Source organism: Lingula anatina, chromosome 8 (genome assembly GCF_051362555.1).
Source record: "Lingula anatina isolate TDL-2025a chromosome 8, LinAna3.0, whole genome shotgun sequence".
NCBI lineage: Eukaryota > Metazoa > Brachiopoda > Lingulata > Lingulida > Lingulidae > Lingula > Lingula anatina.
The window spans coordinates 8,073,519-8,092,733 of record NC_141774.1 but is presented as its reverse complement, the minus strand read 5'-3'; the positions used below and the strand labels follow the sequence as shown (position 1 = coordinate 8,092,733).

Sequence of the window (19,215 nt, the reverse complement as noted above, 5' to 3'; positions counted from 1 at the left end):
AACGATGATTGTGTACTGCCTAGGGTGCAAGCAGGGGGTGGTAACGTCTCTGTTTGGGGAGCATTTCATGCCGGTGCCCAGAACCAGTTGGGTTTTCTAGGAGGCAACCTCAGCCAGGGTTCCCACAGAGACATTCTACAGCAAACAATGCTTCAATTTGTAAGAGTCATCTTCGGGAACAACTTTGTGTACCAAGACGACTGCGCAACCCCACATCGAGCTCGAAGAATCACTGTTTTTCTTCGAAACCAAGGGGTTCAGCAACTGCCCTGGCCTGCGAACTCCCCAGATATGAACTCAATTGAAAATCTGTGGGCGGAAGTAACTCACATAATTAATAGCTATGGTCATCGGCCGGTAAATAGTGATCAACTGCGACAGGCAAATATCACTACATGGAATGATATCCCCATCCAAACTCTAAAAAACTTGTCACAGGGAATGCCATGTAGGATGAGGGCGCTGCAAGAGACTGCTGGAGGTCATACCCGCTACTGATGACTTTTCATGATTTATAGTAATGAATTCTTTGACTGTGAAACATAACACTGTCCAGAGGCCATCATTTTCATTAATATCTTAGCTTAAAATTAACACTGACATCAAACTGTTGATATGGTTTTTTGGGGGTGTTCTTTTCTTTTGAATGACATCTTATGTCAGATTTGATATTATTGACCAAATATCTCATAATAGAAGACTGGATATTTTTATCACTCAATGACATACTTTTTTGATGAATCAAGCAAAAAAAATTAATAAGCACTCAAAAATAACAATGACAAAAAATATTCCATATTAAGTAGTAACCCTGTAAACATGGAATTTCGCCATACATATTTCCGTAAGTTAAAATTCTTATATTATTCGAATAGGTGCTGTGGGGATCTCCTTACCTCTCTCTGCTAATGCCATCAACAGAAACCCACCAGCACTCAGGCATCTTAAAGAAAACAGCAAGGATTAAACAAATGTCACAATGCGTATCCCTTAATATGACCCATTAATATCCCAATAGACAACGGACCATCGGTCCACGTAGATCGATCTAACTCCGTGGGGACTGTCGCTGAATGCAATCAGTTTAACAGATAAACACACCTCCTTTTTGTGTTGAGAAGTATACGGAAAAGGTGGTGATTATACGAGTACATGTACGTAAGAGACGTGATATTCAGTTAAGTTTTTTGCACTCAGCGAGACTTCCGTAAGTTATATATATTCTGTGTCGATTCCCAGTACGTACAGCGTTCGAGTATTAAGTTCGTACATGTGTTTTAGGACCCTCTACAAGATTTGACCGGCAAACACAGAATGTAGTGAAAACACCATAAAACACCACCAATAATTCCGTTTTGATTTCAGAAAATGTGAAAGTGTGTTTTTAATGTTTTAAAAGATGTCACAAAAAACATGCAATCTGTAAGAAAGCGTAATTAAAACACTTCCCAATAATGCTTGTTTAAAGTCGTGAAAGTGTACTTTTAAAGAAGTTTGTATACATTAAGGTAACTCGTTTATAAACACCATTAATAATGCATACACAGCATGAAACTTAAATAAATAGTTCATTAACACAATTAATGTGTGCATAGCATCACACCTCAGTTAAGCTACCGATTTTTTAGACTATGTAACAAACCCTATAAACATGCAACGATGAGCCGTAGGACTGGTGGGTCATCGTGAAGTTTAAGACCCCATTTCCAGAGATTAGATCGATCTACTTTAGATCGATCTAACTCCCTGGGGGTTTACGCTAAATAGCTGTCAGCCGGGCGGACACGAAAGTTAATTACACCCTTACAGCTTGTAGTAGGCGGGACGGACATTTAAGCTGGATTATCTGACAGTAATCTAGTGAGACTCCCCGTGGGGATAGATCGGTCTAAAAGCTCTGGGAATACAGCCTAAGTTACAATTTAACATCATCCTCTGCTATTATATTTAGATACAATGGCTATATCTTTGGTTGTTTCACAGAGGATGAAGTTTATTTAATTGAACTTCATCCTGTGGGGATCCCAGAACAAACACAGATATAATCAATGACATCAAGCGATGTCAGCTGAAACCACGGCAAAACAAGTCTTTGGTTTATCTAAATCACTAAAAAAACTAGTAGAATAACCTAGACAGATATTTTTGTGACATTTGACAAAATTTGTTTCTGTGTGAACAAGTACAAAGTTTTTAGATTTAAAACAATAATATAAAGAGGTTTAAGCCATACCGTTAAGATTAAAACATTTTAACACCGTCGTAACAGGTCAATTGTAAATGTAACTGTGAAAATGAGAACCTTGGGGTTTTCATTCTGTATGTTAAGACACCAAATCCCGCGACGCAACAACACCAAAAATCATAGGAAGGGGTTTACACAGACGTAAGATTTTTTATGTGAAGGAGGGACAGTGCGCCTACTTCAATGAAATGTTTCGGTATTTAAACAAACTATAAAGCTAGCAAATGTTCAATGCATTTATAATATCAATAAATTGTAAAATGAACGCCGTTCTGACTAAGCTATTTTAGAACACCACTATAATACATGTATGTTTATGATATTTAAAATGTTATGTTAAAACATTTAGTTATGTGTTTACGCATGGGACCCTTCCAGCTGGTACAAAATCGGTCGTAGGGTATTTGACCAAACATCGGAACACAACCTTGTTCAAACTGGGCAAGCAGCTAGATTGGACCCTATAGTACGAGTACGTTTCAGTTTGTGTGTGGTAAGAGAGAGAGAAAGAGAGAGAGAGGGAGATGGGGATAGAGCACAAAGAAGACGAAGCTGTTATTGTCGATGTACCATAACGGCCACCATAAATACATTGTTATACATAATGACATTATATTTATTACTTACATAGAAAGGATCCTCACGCAAACTAGCCCGCAGTGGTCATAGACATAACCAAGCACGGGAGTGGACACCAAGCCGACCATTGCAACCGTGTAAACTAGGTTCAGCATCTCTTCTTGCTCCGCGCACTTTTGAACACGGTCCTTGCCTGGTGTTTCTAAGGTGCAGTTTCCAAGACCTTTGCAATCGGAGCCATTGGCAGTTGAATCAAAAGAACAGCGATCATCGTAAAATCGTTCCTCGATGAATATGTAGACGAAAGCAGGCCACCCGAATAACGTGAAGGTGTAGACGACAGTCTCTAAGATACCCAAGAGGGCACGGAAGAGTTTCCAACATGTTGCTTGTGTCATGTCGCCCGGTGAAAACAGTAATGAGTGATTCTCATAACTTCTGGATGCACACGGGCTACTTTATTTATAGACACTAACCACATAAATAAAAACCATTAGCACTACACCCAACCTCTTTGCTACAGTTAGTTATCTGTGCAAGGGAGGGTCTTATTCAAAATTGTTGAACTCCCTGAGTGCGTTGATAACCCTGTCATTTCGTATGTTTTACATTCAGTACATTAAAAAATATGAGAACCGAGTTATTTTATTTAAAAATGCCAAACATTACTTCGTTCAAAAAGTGCCCCTGGAATAGCTCAGGCGCTGCGTTTTTGAGCTTGGTGAGCTTGCTTATGCCCCCGTTTTAAATGTGCATCGGATGGCTTACCAAAATGGGACATACTTAGTACGATTTGCAGCATCAAGCTGTGTTATGGGCACATTTTGGACTAAGAAAGCCAAGGTATGTAGTTACTCTGTTCACATATTATTTCCTGTGTAAAGTAAGTGTGTAAAAGAGATAAAATGCCAGAATTATCAAAGTATTCAACGTGTCTTCCTCTTGAGAGTTCAACCCGCTTGTTATTGGTCATGCTCCGTATATATCACTCAGTTGTATTCATGTGTCTGTATGTGTTAATGGTGGATCACGATTGTGTTTTGTTCGTAAGTAAACTATGGTGCACACTGACTCAAAACTTGCCTAATTTCAGTGCAATGTGACAAGCCTGGTAACTGAAAAACTGCACGACATGCTGTTTTTGCAGCACACTTACACACACACACACACACACACACAGTGCAACCGTGCATAGATAACACATTTATTTCAGGCTAATGCTGATGTATACCGCCGGGTGTTTATTTCAGTTAATTATATTAAAATGGGTTCTTTTTCGCGAAATAAGTTGTGGATTGCAAATGTAACTCATTTCACATTTCACATACACATGGTGATATGACTGGTACACGCGGATCACTGTTAAACATACGTCTCTCACTCTCCCTCTCTCCCTCCCTCTCTCATTCGGCAAAACATATATACTTATATACGTTTTTTGAAATATTTTGGTACTCGACATACTAGATACAGTACATAAGTTTTTTTTTTTTTTGTGTGTGTGTGTTTGTGTGTGTGTGTGTGTGTGTGTGTGTGTGAAACGGAGACCAGGTTTCAAAGCGTTTTCAAATTGATGCAATTTATACGCAATTTATGTACACATATGCATCATTTTATTTTCCAAAAAAAAAAAAAAAAAAAAAAAAAAAAACGCAGTACATATAACCAGTTCAAAAACAAATATCAAATGAACCATAGACAAAAGTATAAATGAAATACATACCATTGTATAAATACATGTACTACTGAACACTTCCTTATAACATGATTTCACTCACATATCAAATTTACAGCAAAACACAATTAAGTACAATTGTAGATAATACAGTGTAGTATGGTACAATACAGTAAAGTAATAAGGTCCAGCTGGTCACGTCCCATAAAAAGAAATGTCTACAAAATAAATAATGAAAGACAAATACATCCATTGTTTTTATGCTACATGTACCAAAGATATGCGACACATACAGCAAACATCAGTGGAGGGAGAGAATAAAGCAAATGAGGCAGTGCTGCGCCAGATTTTTTGGCAGTACTGGGCGTCACTGTATAAGCCTCTTTTGTCTCCCAGTTAAGGGCATCTTCAAACTCTTTGTCGCTCATTTCAAAATCTTCACACTTCGGAATTTTGCTGGGCACTGGGGGCATTTCTGATGGTTCACCTTCCTGTAGCACCATGGCCATGCCTTCCAAATGATGAAACTCTAAATGGCAATGGACAAGCCACCAACCTAGCAACGGGAAACAATTATATTATAAAACATAATATTACACGTACGTCATTAACCTGTATATTTAAATAAATAATTGGGATGAAATTTAATAAAAACTGATGTGATATTTTTATCGCTTGCTTATTGCTTCAAAAAGACAACTGCTACATCGAGTTCGTGTTTTCAAGTAAACTGCGCTAATAGGTCGTCGGTGATAATCTATAAGCGATCATGATGTGAACAGAGCACTCAGTTGTCTGTCGAATCATTTAATAGCATTTGCTTGCTGATCATTGACCACGGTGTGCTTTTAACCACGTGAGGTCAACTATTTTAACGAGCTGACGGTCAGACCTCCTGGTCCACGAACTCCGCCATACACGAGCTAGATATGCTAGTAAAAATTCCTTAATCCTAATTATTTTCAGTCGTCTTTAAATTCCGTAATCGCACGTGCACCAGAGCAGCTATAGATTTTGGGGTTTGTCACCTCTTGGGTTGATTCAACCCTCCGTTGGGATTATTTGTCTCCGTCTTCGGTTAACGACGTCGGTCATACCTGTATATCCCAAGCACAGAATATATCCCAGCTTTGGTTAAACCCTAGCCACAAAGGCACCTCAGTCAAATTCAAAAATAGTAAAGTTTACCTGGGTTATCAGCTTTGAAGCGAATCACCACGTAACCGCCAAATGGGACGATCACGGTGTCCTTCAACGGGGGGTCGACAGCATTCATTTCGGGAATCCACGGTTCAGACGTAGCATTCGCAGTGTCATTTGTGTCAGAACTAAAACTACCGTTCCACGCTCGATAGTCATCCCAGGTGGAGTCATTCCACCGAGCGCTGCTGCAGGAAGTGTTATCACACACTATATCGTCGGTATCGGACAGATACCGGAAGTTGGCGTCGTAATTTGGGTAGCCTATCTTGAGTACGTGGAAGTGGTGGCCGTGTACGTGTACTGGGTGCGCCATTCCCGACTGACCTTGAACATCAAAATATAATATTCGCTAAAATTTGGGGGAGTCCCAAGAGCGAGAACTGCTTTATCAGAACTTAATTACGACAAAAAATTCATGAACACATGGTGAAAACTAAATAATCAAAGCGTATATTTAATTGTTGTATTGTTTGGGTCTTTTCCCGTTGTAAAACTGCGAAATACTAGGGGTCGGCGTAGATGACTGAAGGTCAAGATTTCCGAGGCTGATAATTAAATGATAGTTAAATCTACATGGCCACATTACTAGTCAAATTATAAACTGTGTGAACATATTTTTTATTTCCAACAAAATCAGAGTACGAGTGCACATTAACCATCAAGTTAATTTTTCTAATCTGTTAATGAATTTTTCCATTAAATGAATAAACAAAATATCCTACCCATCCCCATATTAATCAGGACAATCTGAATGACGTTGTTTAACTTCAATTTCTCCTTGTAAGAACAGAAGCAATCTCCGGTGCAAGGCTCGTCGCATTCATAAATTGAGTCGCGTTCCGGGTACAACTAAAAAAAATCAAAATATATTTTGAACAATTAACTGTTGAGTAAATATAAATATAAACCCTTTAAATAAAAATACCTGAAGGACCACGATTGATGGTAGCTTTGGAATTTTTTTGCATCTGTGAGCGTTACCGATTGCGACGTGACTATACACTCCCGTACGTACATGCGTGTATTTTTTCTTATAGTAATCAAATTATTTTTTTGAAATTATTTCTAACAAAAATATTTTAGAACTCGAACCTGTGAGTAAGTGTCTTATCAGTGAAGCGTAGGAAATACTGTTGAGGGCACAGCCTCTGTGATAATGCTTCGCAATAAGTTGATATCGGCTCAGATCTATCATGTATTCTAACTATACGTTTTTATGGAAATTCAATATGAATTCTTCTTTAGTCAATGTCATATACTCACCTGTGAAATTCTTTTTATCATCAATTCTATTAATCAATCTTTTTCTATGTAACATGTGTATGTATGATGTATGATTGTGGTTGTAGAGAAGTGTGTTCGTGACTTATCGTTTGTGTCCGTGTGTCTTCGTTTCTATATAAAACACGCCCCTCTTTGTTTCGCGGCACATTCGTTTCTTGTTTCTGCTATGTTCACACACAGGTATGATAGACTTGATTGGTTTGGTTTTCATTTTCTTTGTGTTTAGATTTTGTATTTCTCTAAGTTTAGTTTGATTATTTCAGTGCTTATCATTTATTTTCATCCTTATTTAGTTTAGAAATTTAGTAAGTATATTTAGTTTATCAATGTTATTCATTTAAATATTTCTAAGTTTGTTCAGTTCTGCATTAAGTTCATTTTATTTATTTGTAAATTATTAAAAGACATTCGTTTCTTGTTTCTGCCATGTTCACACACAGAGTACACTCGGGTTCGTAAATAAAGTATAGTGAGAGCTGTAACATCTATTGTATTCTACTCTACTCTATTCTATTCTTTACAGGCTCCCAAAAAATCGAGGTAATCGTATAACAACCGTACCTGTGGGGGTACCCTGGGAAAGCGAAACGAGTGACCGTTAATAGATGATCGGAGTGCCTTGGAACCTGAAGTCATAATGTTGAGGGAATTAACCTGAATGTTAGCAATGAATATATACAATTAAATTTTCCGTGCAGGACGGCCTACCAGTATCTTTTTAATTAGTACTGACATTGCCTCATAGGAATATATAGCGAGGTAAAATTTTAATTGTGTACAGTTATATTCAATTCCATTGATGTAACAGTTACGATACTTTCTCATTAAGTGGAGATGAGATTATCTAAGATATAGAGATAGTAATTATAAATCCCCTGCTATAAGAAATCCCATGTCACACTAGGACCGCTTAGAGTACGGATTTTTGCCCATTTAATGGTGACAGTCAAACAATATTCGCTTTCCATGCGATCAAATGTTAATTGTTTATTCATGAATATTTTATATAAGCAACTGACCTGAGAAATGAAAGTTAAGGAATATCTGCTGAAAGTTGTCGGCGGAGGTGGGCATAGGCACCGGGTGTCGGTCTATAAGGCTGCCAAGAGCGCGGGTCCTACTTATTGGTATACAGGTGTAATAATTGCCTCCATTGGGCCTGTATTCCCTATAAAAACATATAACATTTGTTTAAGCCCTTTCTACACTGGACGGCGTCCTTTCTGAGTCCCGTTGTATAGCCTCGTTATGAGAGCAAAAAAGAAATGTAATAGTTGTAGATTGTTGAGTATTCTTTCTGCAACCAAAGCGATGTTTGTACCTCCTTTCTACGACCACAGCGATGCCACTTTCATTGACGCAGAAAGGACGCCATACAGAGTAAAGGGGGTTTTACAAACAATTCTGGGAAATGCTCGACGATGGCTACCTCCCCCCTTCTCCAAAAGTGCTTAGTATTGAAATACAGACTTGACATTAAATATGGAATATTTCAGTTTCGAAGGTATGCCCAGGTAAAAATGCATTCTATTTTCAAAAAAATCTGACCTCATGTAAGATATGTGAATGGAGAAGTGTGAAGTCAGGTGTGTTGCTACCAATTAACTGATTACGAGGTCTGTTGTGCTGCTGCATTATGTAATACGCAGTAATTTAACTGGGTAGTGCTTCTTTTGGCAGGTCAAAGCTTGGCTTTGGCAAAGCATGGCTCTGTCATAAAAGTATCCATATCAGGCCTACCCAACTACCAGACTCGGCACATAAGGATCCTGAATTAACCGGTATATCGGACCACACTACCCGTTTTCAAGGTGTGTGACAGATCGAATTTCGGAGTATCATACCCCAGAACAAATTTTGTAGGACGACCGCGGGCTCATCCTGTCGGTGTTCTGACTGATACTCCGAAATGCGATCTGACACACACCTGGAATGTTATTCCAGATTGAACTCTAAAAACCTGTCTCAAGGAACGCCTTGCCGCTTGGGAGCTCTGGTAGCAACCAGAAGAGGTCAGAGGAAACAGCGACCGTTACTGTGACTTGATATTGAGATGAGGGTCCTTTTTGGAGGGTGTAACTCTAGACGATAGTTTGGAAAATATGGAGATCCAAAAATCTCTTTTAATGGTTGTCGTATGTCAAAGAATAGGCAGGTTTTGTTTGCTTCTCTGGCGAATTCAATTAATGAATTGATGTCACAGTGACATCAAAGAGATAATTAAAAGTTATCAAAGCACGATTTTAATCCTTGTTTTCATTTATCACTCAGTAAAATAGGAAAAAAAGTGATGAAAAATGATTGGGAAAAAACATTCCATATTAAATGTCAAGTCTGTACATAATATCGCACCATTTGATTGATTTAAGATCTCCACAGGCTAAGGCGTTCGTTGATAAATAGGCAGATGATATCATAGTTCACTACTGTCCATATATACATGTGTGTGTGTGTTTGTGTGTGTGTGTGTGTAGTAAAATCAAGTTTATATTTTCCTTACCGGAAAGGACAATTCAAGATCTCACATGGATCAGAAACTGGGCATTGCTTGGGTGTTGTAAACGGTTTACGTCTGGATGGGCTTCCTTCATACTTAAAAACCGCCCAGCCGGTTTTTGGATTAATTATAGTTCGTAACTGCAAAAAAATGTACACAAAAATTAAGATAAAAGTTCGACATTTTCTTGGCAGCCTTATATATGATGCAGTTGCAGTTGTCATTAGAGTCACTAATTTCCCTCATCAAAAGTATATATTCTGTTAATTCCGCCAAAATTTATGACATATTTTTGGGATATCTTGTCCATAGAAATAAATAAATAAGCCATTACAGTTCGATTTGGCTGGTCAAATTCCTCCAAGGATTCCACTCGTATCCAGAAATATCCGTCATTTACGGGCTGTATTGGATACTGCCTGTATTGATCAGTGGCGACCTCTATGTCATATCTCTCACCGGTGTGAATGATGAGGTAGTCTAATACTTCCGTTCCCTGGATGGCGTTGCCGTCCATTGATTCCACCGTCATGGTGTGCTGCAAGAAGATAACGAAAGAAATGATGCTATTTTATAAAAAATAGAATTATCTTTTTAGAAGTTGACCTCGACGTAAAACCGGATGTACGTATTTTTTTCTTTTCCTTCCGTTTTATACTGTTTTGCTTTCCTTTTCTCAGGCATGCTTTCCGGTAAAACCCAGTGAAGAATGAGCTACATGGCGTCGTTTGCAATATATATATATATATATATATATATATATATATATATATATATATATATATATATATATATATATTGCCTGCAACCAACCAAATCAACCGATCTACCAAGAATACGTGGGGACGGGATTACTGCTTTAAAATCAGCATATATCCATGGTGCGCACAGGTCTTTTGAGACACTACAGTGGCGGATTTAGAGGGGGGGTCAGGGGGGTCTTGCCCCCCCCCCTCGATTTTTGAAAAAGAAATCACACCAATGGTCCCCCCTTGATATTAGAATTTTGACTAGCTGAATCATTCTTCTTAACAGTACCAAAAGGCAGTCTTCTGCTTCGCATCCGCACCCACCCACCCCTTTATATAATCCTGGATCCGCCCCTGCACTAACATATTGCAGCTTAAATAACATGTAGTCTCTAAAGCAAATTACTAGCATAATTGTATAGAGACCGGTAACAATTGTCAAGACTTACGCTGTCAATGGATACTTTGAGAGCATACTGGGTGGCTGCGTTGAGGATCCGAATGCGGATTTTCTTATGCCTGGGTACTATGAACTCCTCGAGTCTCTCAGTACAATTATATCTGGACGTCCCATGGGCTGCGTCACATACGGTGCCTGCAATAATACAGGTATACCTAGGTAAAAAGTAAAAATGCGTTCTTTTTTTTTTTTAACTCAGATCTCATATAAGATATCTGACTTGAGAAATGTGTAGTCAGGTGTGTTGCTACCAATTAACTGATTACCATGTCTGTTGCACCGCTTTATTTTGTAACACCCCCACCCCCACCCCCCACCCACCCCCCCAAAAAAAACCGCTACTGTGCCATTACTACATGTACAGCATCTGATATCAGGGGACTCGAGAATAGCATACAAAGTTAGATTATAAGTTAAAAAATAATTTTGCAAGAGACTTCTAGCAAATTCTGTGATCAGAGACTACTACTACTACTACTACTACTACTACTACTACTACTACTATTAGTAGTAGTAGTATAGTAGTAGTAGTAGTAGCAGCAGCAGTAGTAGTAGTAGTAGTAGTAGTAGTAGTAGTAGTAGTAGTAGTAGTAGTATCGGATTTAGGGGGGGTGTAAGGGGGTCCTAATCCCCATCGATTTCTGAAAAAAGAATCACACCAATGGTCCCCTCTTGAGATTAGAATTTTGACTAGCTGAATCATAGTTCTTAACCGTACCAAATGGCACCGTTCGCCCTCTAAAATACCAAAATTACAGCGGGTCCTGAAACCCATGCCAAGGGGTTCGGCTGTGCAAATAATCCTGGATCCTCACCGATAATACAACAACGAATAATACTTGTACTACAGTACTATTATTACGAGGTCAAAGTCAGTGACCTTACCTTTTCCATTGACCAGAATGGACTGAACTGGCCACACCCCTATTTCCATCCCATCGTGTTGCTTGGTTTGATAAAAACACGTCCCTTCCGTAAAATTGTCTTCGATGGAGGGTGAGGTTTGCATAAAGGGTGCAAAGCGCCCCAGTTCCCAAATAACATTGGAAGCTATCGTGGAGGTGCCCTGTGGAAACCAGTCGGTCAGTATCATGGTGACGTCGGTGTCGTTCCTCGCCTGGAAAATTAAACCAAGCAAACTTAAGTCAGTTCCCTGGCTTAGTTTACTAACACTGTCTTGATACAGGGTAAGATGTGACCATGTAACCTTGGAAATGAAATTCTTAGCCCGGAAACTTTCTTTTTTTGTGAAACTGGGGTCAGGATTTACCACTTAAGCGCGTGTACTCGCGCCACAATAAAGCATAATCAACAGAGTGATAAAGGTCACGTGGAAATCCTCACGATTTTAGTCACGGGTAATGCGTTTAAGTAGCCTAAAACATGCCATCAGAATGTTACGGGCTAGTGGCCAGCTTGGCTGGTGTCCACTCTAGAGTAAATTAATGTGACAAGAATAGAGAAGACAAAAAACGTCTGCGCCGTTTACGTCCGGTCCGATTTCCTGTACTGACTAAAAGATTTGGGCTGGTGATATTTCTTCAAACAGTAAGAAATCCGGGGGATTCACTCCAAAGCGGAAGAACACATCGGCTTATTGGCTATATTAGTAACACAGGCCTACCCAACTACCAGACTCAGCACCTACGGATCCAGAATAAACCGGTATATCAGACCACACTATCCGTTTTCAAGGTGTGTGTCAGATCGCATTACAGAGTATCATATCCCATCACAAATTTTTTAAGCCTACCTGTCATCCGGGTATCGCGCCTCGTTTTCGTCAAGTAGGAGTCGTATGAATACAACAACATTGCATGGCGACAGACGACTCCCTCAATCTCGTCAGGGGGTGGAAACGCGCTACTTATATGATTAAGACGAGCCTAGCCGTCAGTACCGGATATTGTTTTGTGATCTTGAGGAGCAATTTGGTTTGGTCGTTGCGGCATGCATGAACAGTAGTTGAACTACCACACCTGGGTCCTTTGTATTTGACAACTGTTCACTCGTCATCGAGGCGCTTGTTCAAGACTACAGGCTGATATCTACTAGAACTACAAGCGGCTTCATTAGTAACGTTCCCACAATACTTAGTTTTCTGTCTGTGCGTACATACCCTGAAAAAAAAAGCCAGCCTCGCTGACGAGAACAATGGACGTTTCCCACCCTTCTCTAGGATTACCCCTGATCGCGTCCATCCCGCTAGTCATGAAAATATTCCACCCCCGACAGAATATGCTTCCTCTATCAAATTTAGGTCTATTTTTCTAAATTAATATATATGTTTGCAAGTTCTTATTTATAAAACATCATTGGCTATGTTCGAACCTAAATTTTATATTAAAAATAGCGGTATTGTCAGATTTTTAGCATAAACAGGGAAAATTGCAGCAGCGCATGAATATAGACGAGATGCACTACTTTCCAACCCCGCTTAGGATCATTGCTATCACATCGTGCACCAGGCAAAATCGGTGTGGTGGCTGATACTCTGTAATGCAATCTGACACACACCGTGGAAACGGGTAGTGTGTTCTGATATACCGGTTTATTCTGGATCCGTAGGTGCCGAGTCTGGTAGTTGGGAAGGCCTGTAACACAATTGAAATAAAGTAACTTAATTGGGGGAGCATAGGAGGTTGTCTTGTTTAATGCGATAAAAAAATTATTGAAGCAAGATGTTATTTAGCCTGTGTCAGCGGGTTAAAAAAAGATTGGTGAATGAATCGTTAACTAAACAACAAACCCAAGACCTTCAATAATTCAATAATACACGACAGAATCGTGGTAAACAATCCAAATATAAACAAAGTGAATACACATCAATAGTTTTATCGGTTAATAGGGATTAAAACCAAACAACTTTTTAATACAGCCACGCAATTAGTCACGGAGCCTTAACGCACGCCATCATATGATGAATTGATCGATTATTATTCGATTATTATTATTATTATTATTATTATTACACATCACCTCTGCGGGGTCTATGACGACCAGTGCCCCATGCAGACCGTCAGACCGTAAACTCCCCAGGTGGGCGTGGTACCAATGGGTCCCGGGGGGATAGGCTATGAACCTGAGGACACATATTATATATATTCAAAGTGTTTTGTTACCAACAAATAATCATAAATATAATCTTTATTTCAATCATTGTCAAATTATAATGTTATTTAGTATGTGGTATTATGTGTTATCTCAATAGACGTTTTCTCTCTCTCTCTCTCTCTCTCTCTCTCTCTCTCTCTCTCTCTCTCTCTCTCACACACACACACACATAACACACACACACACACACAACACACACACACACACACACATAACACACACACACACACATATTATAACACACACACATAACACACACACATAACACACACATAACACACACACACAACACACACAACACACAACCACAACACACACACACAACACACACACAACACACACACACACATAACACACACACACAACACAACACACATATTATAACACACACACACAACACACACACACACAACACACACACAACACAACACACACACACACAACACACATAACACACACACAACACAACACACACACACAACACACAAAACACAAAACACACACACAACACACACATAACACACACACACACAACACACAACACACAAACAACACACACACACATAACACAAACACACACATAACACACACAACACACACATATCACACACACACACACACATACATACATACATAACACACACATATCACACACACATACATAACACACACACAACACACATAACACACACACACAGCACACACAAACAACACAACACACACATAACACACACAGAACACAACGCACACACACACACACACACAACATACACATAACACACAACACACACACATAACACACACACATAACACACACACATAACACACACATAACACACACACACTTAACACACATAACACACACACACACACAAAACACAAAACACACACAACACAGCACACACACACAACACACATAACACACACACACACACAACACACATAACACACACACACACACACAACACACAGCACACACACACAACACACACACAACACACACACACATAACACAAACACACACATAACACACACAACACACACATATCACACACACACAACACACACACATACATAACACACACATATCACACACACACATACATAACACACACACAACACACATAACACACACACAGCACACACACACACAACACAACACACACATAACACACACAGAACACAACACACACACAACACACACACACACACAACACACACACATAACACACAACACACACACACAACACACACACACATAACACACACATAACACACACACACACAACACACACACACATAACACACACACACACACAACACACACACATAACACACACACACACATAACACACACACACATAACACACACACACACTCAGAGCACATTCAGAACAGCGGACTATCAGATCCGCGGAACAAATATGGTGACTCTCCAAAAGGCAATACTGTAGGATTATTATGATGGCGTACAAATAAAATTCCAGGCGGAATATTTGGAACTAATATATACGCCAAACAAAATAATATATCGACAAATGTGATTGGTTAGTGACGGATAACCTTACCTATACACGAATGTCTCCCCGGGGTTGATTGGACAGTGTGATATGCGAGCCACCCCGTCCATGTATGGAGTATCTCTCTGCACGATGCCATGCCAATGGATGGACACACCCTCTTCTTCTAGATTGTTAGTGACACTGATTATCAACTGAAATGAAAACGTAATTGCAAATGTAATTATGTGTTAAATGTCAACGTAAAGGCATATCCCTATAAACAAGAGAAAATTGACAAAATAATTTGAGGAAATACCATCACTGTATTTAGCTTTCTTTCGATGTTCTCCGATTGAAGAAAAACAATAATGGTGATAGAACGTTTTCATTCTCACATGACATGTTAATTGTTATATACCTGTGTCCCGTAGTAAGCCACTATTGTCTCCCCGGGAAACTGCCCGTTAATGGTGATGACTCTACGGTAACCTCCGTCCGTCATGATGACATCGTCAAGGTCTGGAGGGAGAAAGTAAACAAGATCAGCTGCTCTGTATTTTAGTTCTTGTTAATTAATTTATTATTGCTTTAAATAATTAATTAATCAATGGGATTTTGTATGCGTAATTAATACCTTTAAGAGCTGGGATTGGAATATGCAAATAGTATATAAAAAGGCTTAATTGTCTAGTACAGTGTATGGATCGTGTAATTGGGATAAACTCACCAGACTCTGACAACGGCAGACGTGTGCAGTTTGACTGTTCCCCATAGTAATACTGGTCATTATCATACCTAAAGACCGGTTTTCCCGTGTTCCTCCTCGTGTTGTACCACACCCCTGTCATACGATAGTCGATAGTCCAGTTGTAGACGCACTTGCTTGGGATATAATCACCTCTGCGTTCACATTCAGGTTTGAATGCCACGTTGTGGTTATACCCTGCTTTGGTTTCGTGTCCATTTTGTGTTATTAGAATAACGCTAAAAAATAAATATGAAACCGCCCTGTTGCCCATTGTTTTATTTTCACCTGTAGCAGTCGACGTTCCGCTTAATCGATCGTCCTGCTATTAGTTAAAAAAAAGTGCGGTGCAGATTCATACGCAACCCCTACGTAACAAGAGCTCGAATTGACCTTAAAATAGAAGCAAAACACTGGTGTTGAAAATGATGCTTGCCCAATTTTTGCTAACACGAGGGCTTGACCCATGTGACTATAGTTATACCTAGGGTTCTCAGAGTAAAATATATACGAACAATTTATTGGTGAGAGCCATATGTTCAATAATAATGTGTCACCTTCTTTTAATGCCTTTGTGTGCCAAAAATGGGACCCGACCTTAGTTTATTTTCCTTACGTTATCCATTATCGATTTAGCTAAGGATAACGTACACGTATTGACAAACTTCAAGGTGAGCAGAGGGACATTATATTGTGCGGCTTATGCGTTGTAGGACCAGCACATCCGTCGCTTGCTTTTTAAACCGTCTCTGGATCTATTGGGGCAGAAGGCGGCATCCCGAGAGGACTCTCCCCCCCCACACACACACCCCTCGAACACATGCATACACAAACGCGCGCGCCCGCTCGCAGGCATTGGTCCGTCATGGGCAAAAGAATACCCCTCCGTTGCTTTCAATTTTTAAATAGTTTACATCCACCCACTACAACTATGCTTCGGTGATGCTCATCTTAGCATAATTCTGTTACAATTTTACGTTAGAAATATAACGTTTTACGTTAGACAAGATGCCAGTGAACTGTAAATATAAACACATCAAACATCCAAGCTTTGTGTTTTTCTGCCAACCCTACGTAGTTGTACATTAACAAGGTATTAAAATCAAATCCCTGGTAACAATACCCATTAGGGAGTCTAACACCTGGCCGTGGTGCAGAATTACACTTACGTATTATATCACAAATTATGTTTGCGTAGCAATATAATAGACTTTGTAAGTCCATTGTACCACATACCAGTATAACATAAGCGGCAAATAAAAAAGCCTTTTGTGAAAGCTATTCCTGCTTTTCCCTTGTGACCTGTGCATAAATAAGCCGACAGGAATGGTGGCTAAGCTATTGTCAACGTAAAGTCTACTGAGATTCCATAAAATATGCGAATTTGTTTTTGTGTTAAAGTCCTTGTGGCAGCTTACAGTGGGGCGTTATTCATATTACCTATGGATTGTGAAAATACAGAGTGAGAAAAAGAGGCAAATGATCAAAGCTAAGGTCACCATCAGGTTTAGTTTTTATTTTAATTTCTAAAATACGTTGTAATTGCCCATCTAAAATAAAATGCTTCCTATTAGTCACATACCCCCCCCCCCTGCTAGGCACAATATGAATACGAAGGAAGTAGTTCAAATGCATCATGTAACGTAACGCTAACACCAACCCGTGCATGAGCGACATGGCTTAAGATCGTATCAGTAATAAAATTGCTAACAGAGCAAAGTACTTATGAATATTGGTAATTATGTTTTTTTTTTTAATTATTTATTTATTTATTTACTTATTTATTTATTTTTTTAGTTCGTTTGTTTACAAGTTCATGATATCTTGGGCCAAGGTTGTACATCAAGTTTCATTGAATTGTGTTGGATATTTTGTTTAAAAATGTGTTGATTCCCACATAAGGCGATTTCTTTTTGAAAGGCATTTAAGTATTGGCAGTATAGACTTTCTTTGGTGACCATGGTGCCCAATGTATGTAGAAATTTGCTCACAGCTTCAACTTACAGCTAAGACTTGTTTAGGCCACACTTTTTATTTATTATGGATGACGTTCTGCGCACGCACCAATTTTTGTTCTTTCTGTGAAAAAAAATCACCCCAACGAAGTTTTTCGCAATCGTTATTAAATTTGTGGTAAATGAACTTTCTGTGCATGTATTATCGTTAGGTGGAAGTATGGCGGTTTTGCTGTCAAATTCATGTCTAGGATTACGTGTGAGATAATACACTGTCACCCGAGCGATATATGCCATAACACCTCGAGCGTCAGCGAGAGGTGTTCAATGCATATATATCGCGAGAGGGTGACAGTGTATTATTTGACATACATACCGAGAAAAAAATACAGTCATTTCATCCTAAAACACCCCTAAAACCGAATAAAGTGACCCTATATCACGCTCTAGAGATGTTATATGAAATAAACTCGTCCGCGTGCGCTGGTCACCTCCCACCAAATTCTTACGTAATGTCTGACCAATTTGGTCAATTTTTGCTAAATACTTGTCATGGATGTTCAACTGGCGTGAAAAGTATCAATCATCGACACTGACCGTGCGCTTCTCAGCTGAGCCACACCTAGCTGGGCCTGTTGCAAAAGTGACATTGCTGATAAACAAGGAGCGTCGGACCGGAATATAGTCAAACTTATTTTTCACAAGTGCAAAGGAGAAAGAAATTTACTTTTTGGTGATATTTCTGACAACGAGGTGGTTACGGAATATAGTCAAAATCAAACGGATGTTTATTTCAAATCCACAGGAGTAATAATTCTAAATTTTGGTGACATTTTTTTACTACGTGGCGGTTTCGGAATATACATGTGCTGGTTTTCAGAGCATGGAGCATGCTACAAGTTATTACAAGTTCAAAAGGGGAATATATTTGATATTTACCGATATATCTGATAAAGAGGAAGAATGAACAGCTTTAAAAAAAAGGTAAATAACACAACCCTCGTTAAAAAGTTATAGATTCACAAATAATTTGTATGCACGTGTGGCCTAAATGTTAACTAATTCCCGTTTAATTCCCGTACTTTTGCTTAATTTTGCAGCATGAGATGTCCAAAATTTATTTATTTATTTATTATTATTACTTTTATTATAATTATTATTATTATTATTATTATTATTATTATTATTATTATTATTATTATTATTA

At 39.0% G+C, this 19,215-nt stretch overlaps 1 protein-coding gene across 2 annotated transcripts; it reads right to left on the bottom strand.

Annotated features, from left to right (window-relative positions):
* Window positions 1-4,433: 4,433 nt before the first annotated feature.
* LOC106150515 (uncharacterized) lies at window positions 4,434-16,515 on the bottom strand. 2 transcript variants are annotated; one of them, XM_013523385.3, is made up of 13 exons: window positions 16,104-16,515; window positions 15,727-15,827; window positions 15,375-15,520; window positions 13,672-13,774; window positions 11,578-11,809; window positions 10,682-10,827; window positions 9,818-10,021; window positions 9,487-9,623; window positions 8,006-8,154; window positions 7,548-7,612; window positions 6,425-6,551; window positions 5,688-6,026; window positions 4,434-5,055 (listed from the first exon to the last, which is right to left on the bottom strand). In XM_013523385.3, exons 2-13 carry the CDS (start codon window positions 15,808-15,810, stop codon window positions 4,763-4,765), a joined length of 2,025 nt encoding a protein of 674 aa, XP_013378839.2. In that variant the 5' UTR covers window positions 15,811-15,827; window positions 16,104-16,515; the 3' UTR covers window positions 4,434-4,762. The 2 variants fall into 2 exon arrangements, with proteins under 2 accessions (XP_013378839.2, XP_013378830.2); XM_013523376.3 differs by having other exon boundaries at window positions 16,036-16,514.
* Window positions 16,516-19,215: the final 2,700 nt, after the last annotated feature.